General features: G+C 40.6%; 1 protein-coding gene across 2 annotated transcripts in view; it reads left to right on the forward strand.

Moving 5' to 3' along the window:
* The window catches only part of TMEM62 (transmembrane protein 62), a 35,670-nt gene extending 24,868 nt beyond the window's left edge, over nt 1–10,802 (forward strand). For both annotated transcript variants that reach the window (XM_040333638.1, XM_040333639.1), the window contains 3 exons: nt 5,440–5,544; nt 7,125–7,243; nt 9,851–10,802. In XM_040333638.1, the coding sequence (XP_040189572.1) occupies nt 5,440–5,544; nt 7,125–7,243; nt 9,851–10,177 (551 nt within the window). In that variant the 3' untranslated portion in view covers nt 10,178–10,802. The remainder of the gene's footprint in view (nt 1–5,439; nt 5,545–7,124; nt 7,244–9,850) is intronic.
* Nucleotides 10,803–19,043: the final 8,241 nt, after the last annotated feature.

Genomic DNA, 19,043 nt, shown 5'->3' on the forward strand with positions numbered 1-19,043 from the left:
TGATCAGAAAGCTCCCGATCGCAAGTTTGCATTGACAACTTGCCGATCTCCAACAGCTATCGTGCTGAAATCATGCTCTCAGTATAAGTGGTTTACACAGGGCTGCATATATGCGGCCACTCTACGTTAAGGCCCACATGCCGAGAGGCTGCATATATGCATACTGCTGGCGTAAAGGGGTTAAAAAAAAGTTTAATATTTTAGTGTTAAAGGATAAGTTCACCTTTGGGAATATGTTACATGTTCCACCTGTTTTTAGGGTAGAACATGTTCTTACTGCTGCAGTCTCTCCCTGATCTGTCACATCTGTTGTGAGCCAGGGATCTTCACACAACCTTGCAGTACTAAGGACTTTCTTCACAGCCCCAACTGTCAGATGTCCTTCTATACATGCATGTCCTGGATTTCTGACTCAAATGCTTGGCAGACAAGCAACTAGCATTTGCTGCATAAAAAATCAGCAATGACCGCCTATGCTTCTCCAGAAAATGTTTCCCTTTTTAACAGCTGCAGGTCCTATTGCTACAACCTGTGGAAGGATTTTTTCGTATCCGTATAATTAGTGGGGATGCCTCAGCAGTCCCACTATTGTTAATTTGTTTTTGTTTTTTTATTCTTAATTTTAATTTTATTATTCCATATGTTTTTTGGCTCTGAGTAACTTCTGCATACTTTCAGCTATTAAAACCATTCAACTTTTAAAATGTTCAGCTCTTTCAGCTTATGATGGGACTTCTTAATTTTTTTTGTGCAATTTATACTTTTTAAAATATTAGGCTTTTTTACACTTTTTTAACATTGAAGTCAATGAGAGCACGAAATCCTTAAAATCTTCTTCTGCTCCCAAAAGTTTCAGCTCCTTCATACTTTCACCTACAGAAGCTAAACAAACTTTAAAATGTTCATAACATATTCAGCTATCCGGATATATCGTTTCAGTTCGATTTCTTTTACAGTTTTTGTGAAAAAGCTGTTTAAGTTTAGTGATCATTTTAGGAAATTGTATCGATTTTAAACTGAGTTTGTTATTGGGCTTATTATTTGAAAACTTTTAAAGCCAACAATTCAGTTTAGTGTCCGCTTTTATAAAAAAAAGCTTTTCAGCTTTTCCTACTTTTCCAACTATTCTCACTTCTTCAACTTTTTCTTACGGATTTAAGCTATTCATCCAGTTAGCTTTAGCAATTCAGCTATTCAGCATTCCCACGCATTTTCTGCAGGAAATGCATTTTCTAGTTGTAGATGGTCTTATATCATTTTAATTCAGCTTGTAAATATTCATTATATATGGTATGCATTAGTCTCGCACACTGGGACAGGAAATTAGGGGATATATACCACCCTTTATGTTTAAGGGGAAATGGCAGTAAAACCTTTTCTGCGGTTGAAAACCGTAAAGACTCTGTCTAGAGTTTAACTGCACAGGTAATGCATTCCTTTAAGATGTTTAGCTAAAACTTCTCTGACCTAAACATTTTCAGAGAAAGAAAAGTAGGGATCTGACCTTGGCATTTCTTTTCATTTAGCACCAGTGTGAGCTGGAACACAGTGGTAATGTTTTGGGTCATGTTCTTGTTGAAAGATGAATGGGTTTATTATTCCAGGAGACCTGACTTGTGAAGTCACAATGCAGCCACAATTATTAATAGTTACTGTAGTGAAATGAGTGAGTCGGACTCTAGACAGCCATGTAGGTCAGGTCATGGCACTAGTTCCATTTTTGGTACAACATGGTTTGTTGCTCCTGCAGTTCAGTCCTTCCATCACATCCTACCTAACTCAGTAAGCGTTGCCTCTTGTGAACAGAACACTTTGTTCTACAGCCTGACTTGATCATCTCAGCAATTAAGCAGATTGTTCCATTTTTATTTTATTTTTTTCTATTTTAGGTGCAATTAGGGTGTTCCTAAACAGGAATATTGGTGATGATTTTGATTATGCCACAAATTTTATTTTATTACCTGGAAAGATTACATTTTGTCAACCAGAACATTTTCGAGCTATAAGCTGATTGGGTAACTTATTTGAGCCAATGCAGTCTAACAAAGTGGCAACACCATGCAGCAAATCTATACTGTTAAAATGTAATTTTAAAGGAAATGTTTGTGCTGGTCAAAACAATTGGGTTAAATTTTGTCATTTTAAAACGGTTGACTTGCTAAGCAGCTAATAAGAGACAATGTGGAATGGAGAATGTAATAAAAACAGCCAAAAAATCAATCTTTGTCATACAAAGGGAAATAAAGAGGTCTGGAGAATGAGATGGAAATTATGCTAATTTCTAAATGGATGTCGGATTTTTATCTCCAGCTTTCTATGGGGGGTGTTGTGTATTACATGCAAGTTTTAGTATTGAGTTCTGTACGAATCTGTACAAAAGCAATATAGAATAATCTCGAGCATGCCATTTTTCCTAGCAAGTTTTAGTAAGCGTGCTGGGATTGACTTGCTTCCGAGTCAGATGCCTTTTGATGTGCACACACATCTGATATTTTGTAGGGTTGAGCTTCAAGAGTTGTAAATCTTTCAGTCATCCATTGCCCCTCTTTTTTATATTTTCTATACCAACTGACAGTTCTACAGCTCTGCTGCTTGACAGTCTACTTAGTTTGTACTCTGCTACACTGCTGTTTATACTTGGTATGGCCAAGCAGTCCAAATAGTGGAAGTTGCATCACAGAGGTAGCCCCACCTAAGGCGTTTCATTGGTAGGATGTCTTCAGAGATCGGTACCCACCTTCTTTCGCTCCGCTCTTCATATACCCTTAGCTGGCTAATCTTTTCTAATGCCCATCTTGTGGTAGATATTACTACTTGTACTTATTTTCAATATCAATTGCGATTCCCTAAAATCTTAGTACACCCAATGTTTAAAACCTACACAAAAAATATATACATTTTAAATCATTGGAAAACATCAACCCTTATCCTTGAGCTGCTTGAAATAACATATTTAAATTTAAAATTGATATCCATGTTAAGACCACTCGGTGTCAGAGTGTCAGAGTATCCAGTTCGTATATCTACTGGGTCTCGTTCTGCAATACAGACTGTGCACGCTGCAATCTTCAGGCAGCAGTCTTGCCTGTAGGCTGAGGAAGTGCAGTGTGCCTCTGTTTAATGATCTAATTGTCAGAAGGGCGTAGAAGGGCGGAAGCCGCCTGGAAAAGAAGCTCTTCAGATGAGAACCTTATCGTCTACAAAGCAACAACAAGAAAATACCACAAAGAAATCTTCAAAGCCAAGAAAAACTATTTTTCCGAGGCTATCAACAGCGCCCTTAATCGCCCACGCGAACTCTTTAAATTGGTCACTCAGACCATGAATCCAAGATGTCTTGAAGCCCCCAATTCGGACTCACAAGAATTTTGCAGTGAATTGTCGGATTACTTCATTAATAAAAATCGAGGGGATCCGACAAAGCATTCAGCAAAATAATTCCCCCCTCAACTTTCCCCGTAATGATTTACACAATACCTGCAGTAATTCACCACAACCAGGTAAGTTCACGCTGGAACCTATCTCTATCCATGCCACTAAAAATATCATCGGTACTCTGCGTAACAGCACCGCGCCGAATGATATCATCCCCACTAAACTGCTGAAGGAATGCGCCGACATCCTGGCACCTCCTATCACGCAGCTTATCAACCAATCCTTCAGGGAAGGCATAGTGCCCTCCCAGTTGAAGGAGGGTATAATTCGACCCATCTTGAAGAAACCCAACCTGGACCCCAAGGACCCACTCCACCGTCGTCCAATAACAGGTCTAAATGTACTCTCAAAGGTAATGGAAAAATTAGTGGTACAACAGCTGCAACATCATCTAGATACCCACAACCTACTTGACCCATTTCAATCGGGATTCCGGCCTGGACACGGGACAGAAACCGCATTGCTCAAAATATGGGACGACGCTCTCGAGGCCGCAGATGAAGGAGAATCTTGTCTTCTGGTTCTGTTGGACCTGAGCGCAGCCTTCGACACAGTAGACCACAAGCTTTTATTGACTCGGCTAGCTGAAGTAGCCAGAGTCGCAGAAGGCGATTTTATCTTGGTTCTCCTCTTTTTTGGAAAACCGATCGCAAATAGTGAAGTTAGGACCTTTCACTTCTGAGAAACACACGGTATCGTGCGGAGTCCCTCAAGGATCCCCCCTGTCGCTGGTGTTATTCAACATCTATCTTCGCCCTCTTTTTGAGATTATTAGCAGTCAAAAACTGCTCTACCACTCATATGCAGACGACACGCAACTATATTTCCGCATTTGCAATAAAAAGGATCGTCACCTCAATCTAGAGACATGCCTCTCTTTGATAGAGGACTGGATGACAAAGAGTTATCTTAAACTCAACGGAGAGAAAACAGAACTTCTCCTGTTTCACGCCAAGCGTATGAATCAACCTACAACAACCTGGACCCCCCCGCCCATTCTAGCGCCAAAGTCAAAAGTCTCGGGGTCATCTTTGACTCTCACATGACATTGGACGCACAAATAGGGTCAGTAGTCAGCGGATCTCACCATCTGCTGCGCCTACTACGCAGACTTACTCCTTTTATTCCCAAGGAAGACATAGCGGTCGTGGTGGGAGCTATTGTAAACTCAAGATTGGACTATGCAAATGCCCTTTACCTCGGACTCCCCAAGTACCAAATCGCTCGTCTACAAGTTGTTCAAAATACGGCCGCTAGACTTGTGACTGGGAAAAAACCTTGGGAATCAATCTCACCTTCACTGAGAGCCCTTCACTGGTTACCAGTAAAAGACAGAATCACTTTTAAAGCACTCTGTCTAACGCATAGATGTATCTATGGGAACGCTCCCCATTATCTATGCGAAAAAATAAAAGCTCATAAACCCAATCGCGTTCTGCGTTCCACCAATCAAAATTTCCTCCAGATACCCAAAGCCAGATACAAGTCCAAAGGAGAAAGGAGATTCGTGGTCCAAGGGCCTAGACTATGGAACGCTTTACCAACCAGCATTCGGTTGGAGGAGAATCACTTAGCATTCAGGAGAAAGATCAAAACTCATCTCTTTTGATACCAAAGGAGACAGGAACAACAAGCGCCCAGAGGCGATTAAATTCGCATGTGTTGCGCTATATAAGTTTTCATTCTATCCATTCATTCAGAACATTTACAGTTTTAAAAAAAAAATCAAAAATGTTTCCTTTTTGTGCAATTTTTTTTAGCCTACAATAAAAACAGTATTTTTATTACAATGTACCAAATAAATGCTTCAAATCCTTTCAAATTACAATTTATCTATGAGGAAGGCTAGTGTAGCTAATAGCCATGAAAACTTTAAAGAAAGTTAGGATGTGATAATGGATTCCGCTCTGCTCGTTTTCACAACATCATTATTTACATTTATAAAAAAAAAAATCATAGCAATATTCACTAACGGTATTTTATTTGTATTTTTTATGCTTCTAGGACCCCCTGGAAATTTTGCACTGGCCTCTTTCTCTTTGCATGTACTAAGCAAGAACAGTGTTTTCTTCTATGCCATTGTACTGTTGACTCTTTTCACCGCCATAGGTAAGTCTGTTAAAAAATTGCAGATTGAGAACCTGTCACCTGCACTTTACAATCACAATGCCATTCCCTTTGTGATAATAAAAGATAAGTGAAAACAAAGTAAAGAAAAGGTGTTAAACGCTTTTGCCTGCAGGCCCCCTGGAATGCCACTTTACACCTCAGGGGGCCAAACCATTTTTTCAATATTTCAGGTTTTTTTTTTTTTTCATTTACAGCTTTCAGAGTTTCTAAAAGACCTCTAATCCATACGTGGTAGTCTGTACAGAGTGCTTCTTGTTCATTTGTAAAACAATTCACTCATAAACCAGAATGGCAACTTTTTGAATGAATTGCTATGATCAGGGGTTGACAAGCTGATCATAGCTATTTATTTAATCAGCAGTCAATACAGTTCTGCTGGAAGCGGTACTATGCCACCGTATGCTTTACGCCGGTAGCAGCAAAACAGTAAGGTTGTGTTTTATATTTAACAGGAGATTTAGAGATGCAATTAACATTTTATACCAACATTTTTTAGACTTCACAAACAGTAAAGCAAATGTCTTGCAACATAAAAAAAAGTGCAACTGTGTTTTTTTTGTTCTTTTTTTCTTTCTTTTTTTTAGGTCCTCTGCTTTCAGAAAATAAATTTGCAAATTTTATTAAATATTTGAGCAAAGGACGAATTGGTCCTGGAGTGGCAGGAAATTAAGGGATATTAACCACTTCAGCCACGGAAGGATTTACCCACTTCCTGACCAGAGCACTTTTTGCAATTCGACACTGCGTCGATTTAACTGACAATTGCTTGGTCATGCAACATTGTGCACAAACAAAATGTATATGCTTTTTTTCCCATAAATAGAGCTTTCTTTTGGTGGTATTTGATCACCTCTGCGATTTTTTTTATTTAAATTTTTTTGCACTATAAACAATATTTTTTGCTATAATAAATTAGCCAAAAATGTTCCTGATGCAGTATGTGTTTTCCATTTGTGTGAACAGTGGCCTTAAAGGGGTTGTAAAGGTAAATGTTTTTTCACCTCAATATATTCTATGCATTAAGGTGAAAAAACATCCGAGATATTGGCAGCCCCCCCCCCCGATTACTTACCTGACCCCTCGAAAGTCCCGCACCTTAAACGAGCAGGCTCTTTGACCATCTTCCTGGCTCATTCACGGTGCGGGACTTCCTGGCTCATTCATTGGTTGATTGAAAGCAGCGCAGCCATTGGCTTGCGCTGCTGTCAATCACATCCAATGATGCAGTGCGCCGGGGGGGGGGGGGGCGTGTTGCGAGTGATACAGTGAGCGGCTATGACCGTCAGCTGTATAACGGGAGCGCGCCCGCAAGCACTCAACACCATGCTAGCTCACTCGCATTAAGGTGTTGCGTCCTTGCGGGGGGGGCAGAGACAGCTGCCGAGGGACCCCAGAAGACCAGGTTCGGGGCCACTCTGTGCAAAACGAGCTGCACAGTGGAGATAAATATAACATGTTTGTTATTTAAAAAAAAATTAAAACCTTTACAACCACTTAAAGCTTTTAGAAATTCTCCAGTTATTTTTTTTATTGAGCATTTTTACCTCCTGTCCTTTCAGGTCCTTGGTTTATTGGGGAAATTATAGATGGTCACATGGGAGTTTGCTTTGCCTTTGGCGTGATTGTTGGAGGACATTTCCTAGATGGAAGTCTCACATACGTTGTTGGAATAATGCAGGTTTGTGTCATTGACCTTCTCATCCTAGCAGTGTGATCCATTATAATTCTTGTACTAATTTGAGGTTGGTGAAAGCGCATCCAGCTGCGATCACCACAGGTAATCGCTTGCTGTGCAGGGAGCGGTGAATACCTGCGACCAGTCTCTAAAGTGAATGGGGCCAGCGGCCGCAAAAGGAACTGCCGCTACAATTCGCACTGGCACTAATCGCCGGTGTGACTGTAGCCTTAAAGTCCGACATCACATAGCAAATCTGATATGTAGTAACACGTTGATACAAAATAACTTGGTAACACAGTGTTAGGTTGCACTGAATCATCCTGGTAACAGTTACAGTGCTTACAGAAGCAGACACCATTGTAAATAACCACCATTTGCTTACACACTTTTAATTTGCGGGATGGTCACAGCCTGACCTTTTTGGGGAAGGGGCATGGCATATATACATACATAAGCTAGCCATACATGGATTAAAATGTGTCCGATTCGTCAGGGACCAGCTGAATTTTGATCCATGTATTGTAACTATGATTGAACAGAAGACAATCTATTGATCGACTTTTGTTTAACCACCCTGTTGAATTTTAGCCACAAGATCGGCTTTGGAGGCTGTAGCCTGCAGCCCGGCCTGCAGGCTGATCTGTGTATTCTGACTAATGTATGGACACAAGTTCAAACCCTTTTTAAGTTGTGCAGGGCTTGTCATATAAAGTGGAAAGTCTTAAAGTAGTTGCAAGGGAAAATTCAAAATAGGCTGTGGAGCGACTGACCACTATTTTTACAAAATGTTTACTTTTCCAGTTATGAATAATGATACTACAACCCCAATTCCCCAAAAGTTTGGACGCTGTGTAAAATCTACATAAAACAGAATGCAATGATATTCAAATACTAAAACACATATTTTATACACAGTAGGAAAAAGAAAACATTTTAAACTGAGAAAACGCATAATAAAAAAAAAAAAAGGTAATTTTGAAATTGATGGCAGCAACATATCTCAAAAAAGCTAGGCTAGTGCAACGAAAAGCTGGCAAAGTAAGTGGTACTAACAAGAAAGAGCTAAAAGAACTAATTGGGTTAATTGGCAACTGTTTAGTAACATGACTGGGTATAAAAAGAGCATTTCAAGAGAGTCAGAGTGTCTCCGATGTAAACATGGTTAGAGGTTCACCAATCTGTAAAAAAAAAAAACTGCACCTAAAAATAAAAAAAATACAATTCAGAATAATGTTCCTCAACATAAAATTGCAAAAACTTGAAATATATCAGGAATATACTAGTGGACCTCCAGTTGTTGCAAAACTAAATGTCCCATCATGCCTCTGCCTCTGGGTGTCATGCTTGTGGTTGTCAGAGTCTTGCTATGCATCATGGGATTTGTAGTTATGCAACAGCTGGAGGTTCGCTAATTGCATATCCCTGAAATATATCATTGCCTACAGTATATAATATCAAAAGATTCCAAGAATCTGGAGAAATCTTTGTGTGCAAGGCAGTATTGAATGCCTGTGATCTGCCAATGACACTGCCAGGGAAGGGGTTGCCACTATCCAAGGGCTTAAGTGTGTCCTAGAGAGGTGTTTCTAACTGTGGGGGGCAGTGGACTGACTGGGAGTACAGAGAGATCGCTGTTCCTGATCACTAGGAACTATCTATCTCTGTACTACCCTGTCAGAATGGGGGATCTGCTTTGCTTACATTGGTAGATTCCCATTCTGCCTCTCTTGCCAGACCCACGCATCAGCTCACGCCCACAGTGTCTTGTGCATGAAATGACGTACGGGTGCGTCGTTTCACGCAATAGGGTTGCCCTGCCTCAGTATATATGCAGTGGGCGGTTCTTAAATGGTTAAAGCACTCAGTTCAAAAAGCTGTGTTTCTGATAGTATAGGGGTACCATTGGTGCATATGGAATGGGCAGTTTGCACATCTGGGAAGAGGCCATCAATGCTGAAAGATGTATATGCAGGTTTTAGAGCAGCATATGCTCCCATCCAGACAACTTCAGTTGCATATTTTAGCAGGATAATGCCAAACCGCATGCTACATCAATGACAACAGCATGGCTTCGTAGTAGAAGAGTCCGGGTGCTTACCTGGCCTGCCTGCAGTCTGATCCTTTCACCAAACTGCTGTATTTTTCGTTTCAAGATGTGAGAAATATTTTCAAAGACTCAGGACTGTTGAGTAGTTAGAATCCTATATCGGGCAAGAATGGGAAAACATTCCCAAAACTACTGAAACTGGTCAGTTTAATTCCCAGACATTTACAGATCGTTAAAAGAAAAGGGGATGCTACACCGTGGTAAACCCGGCCCATCAATGTTGCTGCCATCAATTTCAAAATTACCTTTTTTCTTAAAAAAAAAAAACATGATCTCAGTTTAAATATGTGATATATGTTCTATTTTCTTTTGTGAATAAAATATGGTTTTATGAGATTTGCAACTTTTTTGGAACTGGGGTTGTAGTTTTACAGCTTCAGTTTGGATATCTTACCAGTATTCATGTGCCTAACTCATCCTTTATGGTGCAATTTTTAGTGAAGAATGTCTTCCCATAATCCTGTATCATGTGCACTCATTACTTTTTTTTATTTTTGCAGATGGCGTTCTTTAATATTCCCCTGACTGCATACCTGTGCTGGTGTTTACTTTGTAGATGCAAGGGTCATGGTTTCTTTTCCCATCTGCGACACACTAGGAAGATTGTCTATGTGCCGATTCACTTCTTCATGTTCCTCCTTTTGGTCTGGCAGATCTATTCCTGCTTTTTCCTCTTATTGACTTATGGCACCTTAGCAACTTTCCTCTCTCCAATGAAGCTGTGGCTGGTGGTGGCTACGTTGGTCTTGGGCAGGAGAGTGTGGGTGTTCAACTCCCCAGAACTAAGGTCTTATGTCATTGAGCTGAAGAACTGCCAGAGCACTTGACAGCTACCGGATGACAGGGAAACGTGGGTGCAGGGTTATGTGCATAGAATCCTCATTTATACCTGGAAAGTCAATATTTCTAAGGCCAAATACGATACTCATTTGATTACTGAATAGCAAATCGTGCACAATAATGACTTGAGCCTTCTATAGCATCATGTGGTTTGCTTTGATTTTGAAACCCCACCACTCTATGTAATACTCAGAAGAATGAAGGACACAAAATGCTGAGATTGTAATTTTAATATTTTCTAGATTTATTCTGTCATTATGCAATAATCTCTTCTCTTACTGGAAAATTGAGACCCTTGCAGTGTATACAGTAATAGTCTGAATTTTCAACCCTGAGATTTTGTCTATGGGTGAAAGTGGTGGAGGTGAACCACTGCTGCAGCAGACGGAGCTTCTGGGACTCCTACAGCTATGTCATTGCTTCTCCGTGAGTACTATTTAAACCACTAGAATGTACCCAGAAATGAAGTATCAATTTTTGGCAGACCGGTCCTAAAAAAAATTAGTTGGATGTAGAGAATGACTCCAAATCAACAAAATCTAATGAAGCTGCACATAGAAGAGCAGATATAGTATGTAGAGAGACATCTGCTGATTTAAAAAAAAAAAAAAACGTTGGTACTGGGACCCACCATAACACCCAGCAAACAATATTCTTTGATTCTGTCCCTCTTCTTCATATAACCTTTGGTTTGAAACAACACATTGGAAAATCTAAGTGCAATTACTAATGCCTCTGATTGGCAATGGCACTTATTACTGCCCTTTATCTGAAACGTATCAAGTGAAGCTTAGGCTTCATGTACACGGGACGTTTTTACAACCTCACCTGAACGATTTAACTTGATAGTAACACACATTTAAAAATGCTGTTTTGCTGCGTTTGTGTTTAGAAGCTTTACATTTTTTATTTTTTTAAATAGCCAAAAAATAGCCAAAAACGCCTATAAAACAAAACGTGGGTTACCGTGTTTAGCGTCTGAACTTTTTTTTTTTTTTTTTTAAATGTCCAACTGCTTCTGAACATCCGGTTAGCAACGTCTTATGTACATGGAGCCTTAAAGCGGTAGTAAACCCGCTGCTGCTTTTATTTTTTTTACATACCTGAAAGGCAAAGGGCATAATGAGCTAGTATGCACCGCAATACCCAGGTATCATGTGGTGCATACTAGCTCATTATGCCTTTTTGCCTTTCAGGTATGTAAAAAAAAAAAAAAGCAGCAGCGCGATTACTAGCGCTTTAAGGCTCCATGTACATGGGACGTTGCTAAACGGACGTTCAGAGGCAGTTGGACATTTAAAAAAAAAAAAAAAAGTTCAGACGCTAAACACGGTAACCCACGTTTTGTTTTATAGGCGTTTTTCGTTTTTGGCTATTTAAAAAAATAAAAAATGTAACGCTTCTAAACGCAAACGCAGCAAAACGGCATTTTTAAACGTGTGTTGCTATTAAGTTAAATCGTTCAGGTGAGGTTGTAAAAATGTCCCTTGTACATGAAGCCTAAGCTTCACTTGCAACTATTGATACGTTTCAGATAAAGGGCAGTAATAAGTGCCATTGCCAATCGGAGGCATTAGTAATTGCACTTAATTTCATTATGAAATACTTGCCTTAGAACGAGGCTTCGGTAACTTACCTGGTCCACGCCGAGGGAGTTGACATCTTGCCTCGGCGTGTCTTCCAGGTATCACCGCTCCAGTGCTGTGAGTGGCTGGAGCGGCGATGTCATCACTACGGCGAATGCGCGTGGGAGACTTATTTCCGGCAAGGTATGGCAGCTGCCGGGCCTTTAGCCGAGAATCCCCGCTGCGCATGCGCCGCCGCAGTCAGCGGCTCATTGCGAGGGGAATATCTTCTAAACCGTACAGGTTTAGGAGATAGCCTTATTATAGGCTTACCTGTAAGTAAAAGTGGAAGTACAGAGTTTACTACAACTTTAAAGTAGAACTATAGATAACTTTTGTTTTGTTTTTTACATTTTGGATAAAGTAAGGGACGGTTATAACCTTTTGGGATTTTTTTTTTCTTTCAATGATATTGGTAAACAGGATAAATAGAGGGCGGTTTGCGTAGGGCAGTATGAACCGCCAGCGGGTGACATGCGATGCGTGAATCTGCAGTGAAATCGTGTGGTTCTCGCAGCGCATATGTGTGAACCGAGCCTAAAGAGACCTTGTCACAAAGCTAAAAAAAAATATTCCATAGCACAGCTTCCCTCACTCGTTGAAAATCCTAGCCCTCGCTGCAAGGAGTTTCTAACTACTGTCTGCTGACCAAATTCTTATGCCCCGTACACATGAGCGGTTTTCCCGTCTAAAAAAAAAAAAAAACGGATTGTTTTTCCGACAGAATTCCGCTCAAGCCTGCCTTGCATAAACACGCTTACACAACAGTTTGGTGAACTTTTGACTGCCAAGAACGCGGTGACATAAAAGACTATGACGAGCTGAGAAAGTTCTATGCTTCTGAGCATGCGTTGCTTTGTTTGAGCATGCGTTGTGATTTGTACACACGATCGGATGTTCCGATCAGATTTTTTTCCTGATGGGGTGAAAAAAAGAGATCCTGCTCTCTATCTTTTTCCAGCAGTTTTTTCGTTGGAAAAAGTCTGATGGCACATACACAGTCAGGATTCCCAACCAAAAGCTCTCATCTGACTTTTTCCAACAGGAAAACCGATCGTGTGTACAGGGCATTATACTTCACCTTTCCACATAGACTTCTATGTATCTTCCTGCACATAAAATCTTATTGGAAGATTTGTTATTTAAATCGACAGTATGGTGACAGGATCTCTTTAGCTTAAAGGGTAACTCCACTTAAAAAGTGCGCTTGTAAGATACGGTGTGACAAAAAGTATTGCAATGACCACCATTTTATTCTCTAGGGTGTTAGAAAAAAAAAATATATATATATATATAATGTTTGGGGGTTTTAAGTCATTTTCTAGCAAAAAAAAACTGTTTTAATATTGTAAACGCCAAATCTGAAAAACAGGCAAGGTCCCTAAGTGGTTAAGGCACCCTTTAGTCCAACGGAGAAAGTGTGATTGCTCATATAGCAAATTTGTTGTTTATTTTCAAAGATCTTTGTGGCTGAAATGGTTTTACAAAAAAAAAATCTGTGTATTTAAATTCTTGACAAATTACTTCTGGATAGTAGTTTATAAATGTAAATGTTGTTGGTTTTATTTATAATATATACATATGAGTATCTAAGAATTCTTGCAAAATCCTTGCTGCTCAAATCATCTATTTTATTCCCCATAATGCATTGGGAGAATACAATTTAGTTATTTATTTTTATTCAGTTTGATAACTGAGACCCAATATTATATCTCGCACCTGTAATAGATATAATCACCTTGATCATAACTCCAGGTTATGTATATGTTTACAAACCTCTTCAGGTGCCCATACACTGGACATCGGCCAGATGGTTATACCGTTTTTTTTTTTACAATGTCAGCCAAATTGTTCAATGGATGGGGACAATGTCTATTGTCATATGCTCAGAATGGCACATTCACGTTTATGGTGCTCATATTGATAGTGTGTGTGATTATTACCTCTTGTATTGCCTTCCAATGACTATCTGAGTTTTTTTATTTTTCTGTGTTATACAGTATATGTTGGTAGCATCATCGGGTTTTCTTTATACAGTTCCTGAACTAAACTGTCCAGGAGTGGAGGTGTTGGGCACTTTGCCTCAGTAATGAAGAGAAATTTTTCATGTGGGGATGTTGCATTGTAATGTGAATTGGTCAGGATGTGTTACTAGATTCTTTACCAAGTGTGAAATGTTTTCTGTAAATCCCCCATCGTGTTATCTGTGTGATGTACAGCCTTCAGGTTATCCCTAAAGAGATAGGGCTGTATGAGGTGCGGACCCAATTCACTGACCACCCATATTATTGTCTGGCTGCTATGGAATGACTTGTCCTATAAATACCTATTGATGCCTGTATGATTTTGGGCAAGTTAACTCTTTTACGTTAATCTACCAGATTGAACCTCAGAGTTTCTCCTTGGGCACCAGAGATCTGTACATCAACACAGACCTGTATTGCCTTTCATTAGTTATTCAATGACGGTTTAGGCGCCAGCGAGGACTTCTCTTTAGACAAAAATGCGAATGTTTAAGAGGAACTTTACACTCCCTACCCCCCCCCCCCTTTTTTTTTTTTTTTAAACCCCCCCCACTTACCAGGTTCTGCACATTTAGGGGACTTGCCCACCAATTGGATCCAGCTGCTATCTGCTTTTTTTTTCTGCACCCCCCTTGGTCCCGTGCCACCATCTTCTTTTGTGACCTCAACGGTAAGCTGCCAGCTCTCCTGGATTAAAGTGGAGGTTCACCCAAAAAATCAATTTTCAACATTAGATTTGAGGCTAATTACGGGAAGCAGAATCGGGTGTTTTTTTTTTAAAATCGATTCAGTACTTACCGTTTTAGAGATTGATGTTCTCCGTGGCTTCCGGGTATGGGCTGCGGGACTGGGCGTTCCTATTTGATTGACAGCCTTCCGACCGTCGCATACAGCGCGTCACAAGTTTCCAAAAGTAGCCGAACGTCGGTGTGCAGGCACCATATAGAGCCGCACCGACGTTCGGCAACTCGTGACGCGCTGTATGTGACTGTCGGAAGGCTGTCAATCAAATAGGAAAGCCCAGTCCCGAAGACCATACCCGGAAGCGGCGGAGAACATCTATCTCTAAAACGGTAAGTACTGCATTGGTTTTAAAAAAAACACCCGATTCTGCTTCCCGTAATTGGCCCCAATCTAATGTTAAAAAAAATTTTCGGGTGAACCCCCGCTTTAAGCCAACGGTTGCACCGATGACGCGCACCCTCCTCCTTTCCCACTGAAGGACTATACTCCTTGGGATATGAAATGCCCATATCCCAGGGGGTGTTGTGGGCAAAGTGCACATCATTCGCCTACACGAATGACGTGCATGAAGGGGGTGGGCCAGGAGTTTTTGGGGGTTTTTTTGGTGACAAAAAGGGAAAAATGCCCGATTTCTGCAGTGGAGGAAACATGGCCTGGAAGGTGAAGTTCCACTTTAAGTAACCTGAGTGTCCATAAGTATACCCGCATCAGACCCAAAAGACCTTTTCCAATGCATAGATTGTGCTTTCATGCCTGAACAGATTCTATAGCCAGTTTAGCATTTTTCTTATTTGTGATTAAAAATGGCTATATACATTAAAGGGGCTGTAAAGGTTTGTTTTTTATTTTCCAAATAGATTCCTTTAAGCCAGTGCATTGTTGGTTCACTTACCTTTTCCTTCGATTTCCCTTGTCTAAATTTCTCACTTCCTGTTCCTCCTCAGTAAGCTTACCCCATCAGCTTACAGAGGAGGAAAAGGAAGTGAGAAATTCAGAAAAGGGAAGGAAAAAAAAAACATTTAGAAGGGAAATTAAAGGTAAGTGAACCAACAATGCACTAGCTTAAAGGAACCTATTTGGAAAATAAAAAACAAACCTTTACAACCCCTTTAATGAAAGTCTGCACATGTACAATCTAACAACTTTTGTGATGTGCCACATCAAATCAATGTCCAGATTGGGAGATAATCATTTAGGGTCAGTTCACGCCAGACACAGTTCCGTACAGTTTTGTGTGCATTTTTTTCTGCACTAAAAATGCATGCACAGGCCCAGATTCTCAAAGGAGTTACGCCGGCGTATCTCCAGATACGCCGTCGTAACTCTGAGTGTGAGGCGTCGTATCTATGCGCCTGATATTTAGAATCAGTTACGCATAGATTTGTCTTGGATCCGACCGGCGTAAGTCTCTTACGCCGTTGTATCTAAGTTGCATATTTACGCTGGGCACTAGGTGGCGCTTCCGTCGATTTACGCATTGAATATGGTAATGAGCTAGATACGCCGATTCTCAAACGTGTGTGCGCCCGGCGCATTTTTTTACGTCATTTACGTAAGGCTTTTTTGGGCGTAAATTTACCCCTGCTCTATGAGGCGTACCAATGTTGGGTATGGATGTCGGAACACCGTCAAATTTTTCACGTTTTACGTTGTTTGCGTAAGTCGTCCGTGAATGGGGCTGTGCGTAAGTTGCATTCACGTCTAAAGCATCGAGTCTTTGCGGCGTAATTTGGAGCATGCGCACTGGGATACGTCCACGGACGCCGTTCGTTAAAAGCATCGATTACGTGGGGTCACGATTAATTTCCATAAAACACGCCCACCACTTCCACATTTGAATTAGGCGGGCTTACGCCGGCCCAGTTACACTACGCCAGCGTAACTTAAAGCGCAAGTTCTTTGAGAATACGGGACCTGCCGCTCTAAGTTACAGCGCCGTAGTGTATCTGAGATGCGCTACGCCCGCCTAAAGATAGGCGATTCTACGTGAATCTGGGCCACAGTGTTTTCTATGTATATGGAACTGTCTGGTGTGAACTGGCCCTAAATGTTTTTCAAATGAGACGGAGACATCTGCTACCGTAAACCTCTTACCCAGGGGGTCTTCAAACTACGGCCCTCAAATTGTTCAGGAACTACAATTCCCATCATACCTAGTCATGTCTGAATGTCAAGAGTTTTACAATGCCTCATGGGATGTGTAGTTCTGCAACAGCTGTAGTTTGAATCTTACCTGTGCTACAACAATAAGCAAAAATGATTTTGAAAGGCATATTCCACCTTTAGTCAAAAAATAAAATTGAAATTAAAATTTTGCAGTGAAGCCTGCTTAAAGTGGAGTTCCACCCATTTTTTTATGTTTGTCTGTGCTGCATGCTCTAATCTCATAGTGTTCAGAATGGACAATTTTTATTTAATTTGTTGCTTGTAAATACCTTTATTTTGTAGTCCTTCATTACTTCCTCCTCCTTATTTGCCTAGGCTATTTGCAAGGGTTTCTGGGATAGGCATCATGTTTCCCAGTAGTCCTTGCAAACCTGACTGAAACCTATTACATTGCTTGTGCACTGAGCATGTGCGAGATATGCAAAGCTGAAATCCAGGAAGTCGTACAGTCTGGCTTCATGATGCCCACGGTCTATTTCTAGATTATAAACTATTTAAATGCTGTAACAACCTAACAAAACGGACCTTAGTTTACAGACTAACTTTACTAGAATACATTAAGCTTGTGTATTACAGGGGTATTTATATTTAAAAAGTGAAATTGTGGGTGGAACTCCCCTTTAAACATTCTATCTGCGGTAGGCACAGTGTGGGTGCAATGCCCATGGAGGTACAGACCTTCAGTTATAAAGCTGGAGAAAGTAATGGACTACGAGTGCAATGACCACACTTGTGCTTTGTGGAGAACTAAGGGTCTCCGTTGCAGATAGGTCTTGTAATCATCTCTTTAACAGATCTCTGTAAATGGATCCGTTAATGGGTGTCTTGGTTGTGCAGGCGGAGCCATATAGCCACATCAAATAAGACTATTTTGTGGGAAGAAGGATTGTAGTCTGTGCTGATCGGGCAGGCAAAATCTTACAGGCTGCTTGTATCGGGTTGATTGGTAGATCTAAAGGAGATCACATAATCTGATTGGTGCATGGACTACCCTACAATAATAGTCATTTGTCTGAACAACCCATTTCATTTATATTCATTGTATAACTTTTCATAAATCCAAATGATGTGAAGCGTGTAGCTAGCTGTATTTTCACCAGTAAGGCAAGGACTGGCATTGTCTCCACTCAGCAGATTTGAATGAATCTTTTCTAGAGCAGATCTAAATCTGACTGGTAACTATGAAGAATAATTATTTACAAAACTATGAAATGCTCCAAATGTTTTGAGACTGGCCATAGAGCCCCTGTGCAGATTGAAGGTAATCCTCTCTTGCTGCTTCCTTCCCAATATAATCTGTATGCTGTCATTCATATCTGGCTACTGTACACACATTCTGTTCAACGTTATGTTCTGAAAGACACTGATCACAGTTTGAAAATTTTATTTTATTTTGCAACTTCAACCATTGCAGTATGCACTTGTTGTTTTTTTTTATATTTATGATTCTGTAGCAGATTATATTTTTAAATGATAATAAAACAATACTATCCTATTCTTGTCTCCTGTTTCATTAGAACTTGGTGTTACTAAACCCACAACAGTAAAATCAGTTTGTATATGCAGTGAAGCATGCTTGTTATACTGACTTTGGAACCTAAGGGGTTAATCCTCCACATTGTGCAAAAAAAGCTGTTTGATCCTGTCTTCTCTGATCCTCCCCTTCTTCCACAGTCCCCAATCCATCTCCTGTTAGTTCAGGAGCCTTGGGGGCAAAAGGGGAAGAGAAGCGTCAGGAAAATCCTAGTGCAGCAGCATTTTATTAAAATATAAATTGTTGACGGTGTAAGGTGCACTTACATAGTGCTAATGACGGTAGGTGCTTTCCAGATCCAGCATCACAGAAGAGCTGACAGGTTGTCTATGTAGAGGAGTCCACTAAAGCTGTCTGTCAGTGGGAAGCGAAAGCCTTGAGCGACCTGGGGAGGACGCTGGCTGTGTGTTGGAGTTTTTTCCAGGGCTATCAGTGGGGAGTCGCCTACCACTGAGTCTAGCCATGCTCAGTTTGGTCTGTATTGCGCTATATATAGCTATATATATATATATATATATATATATATATATATATAAAATTAGGGCTGTGGAAATTTAAAGATCAATTCCCAGATTAATCGTAATTTTTTTGGATCAGTACTAGTGGTGAAACGGATCGTAAATGATCCAAATAGGTCACCATATGCGGATCGGCACACCACATGATCCGCGGAGCTCCGCTGCTGCCTCAGCCATAGGAAAGGTACGCTGCGGCCATCTTGGTCCACCCGGCAGCGGCCTAGGTGAGCCTAGAGCAGTGC

This window comes from Rana temporaria, chromosome 13 (assembly GCF_905171775.1).
Source record: "Rana temporaria chromosome 13, aRanTem1.1, whole genome shotgun sequence".
Lineage (NCBI taxonomy): Eukaryota > Metazoa > Chordata > Amphibia > Anura > Ranidae > Rana > Rana temporaria.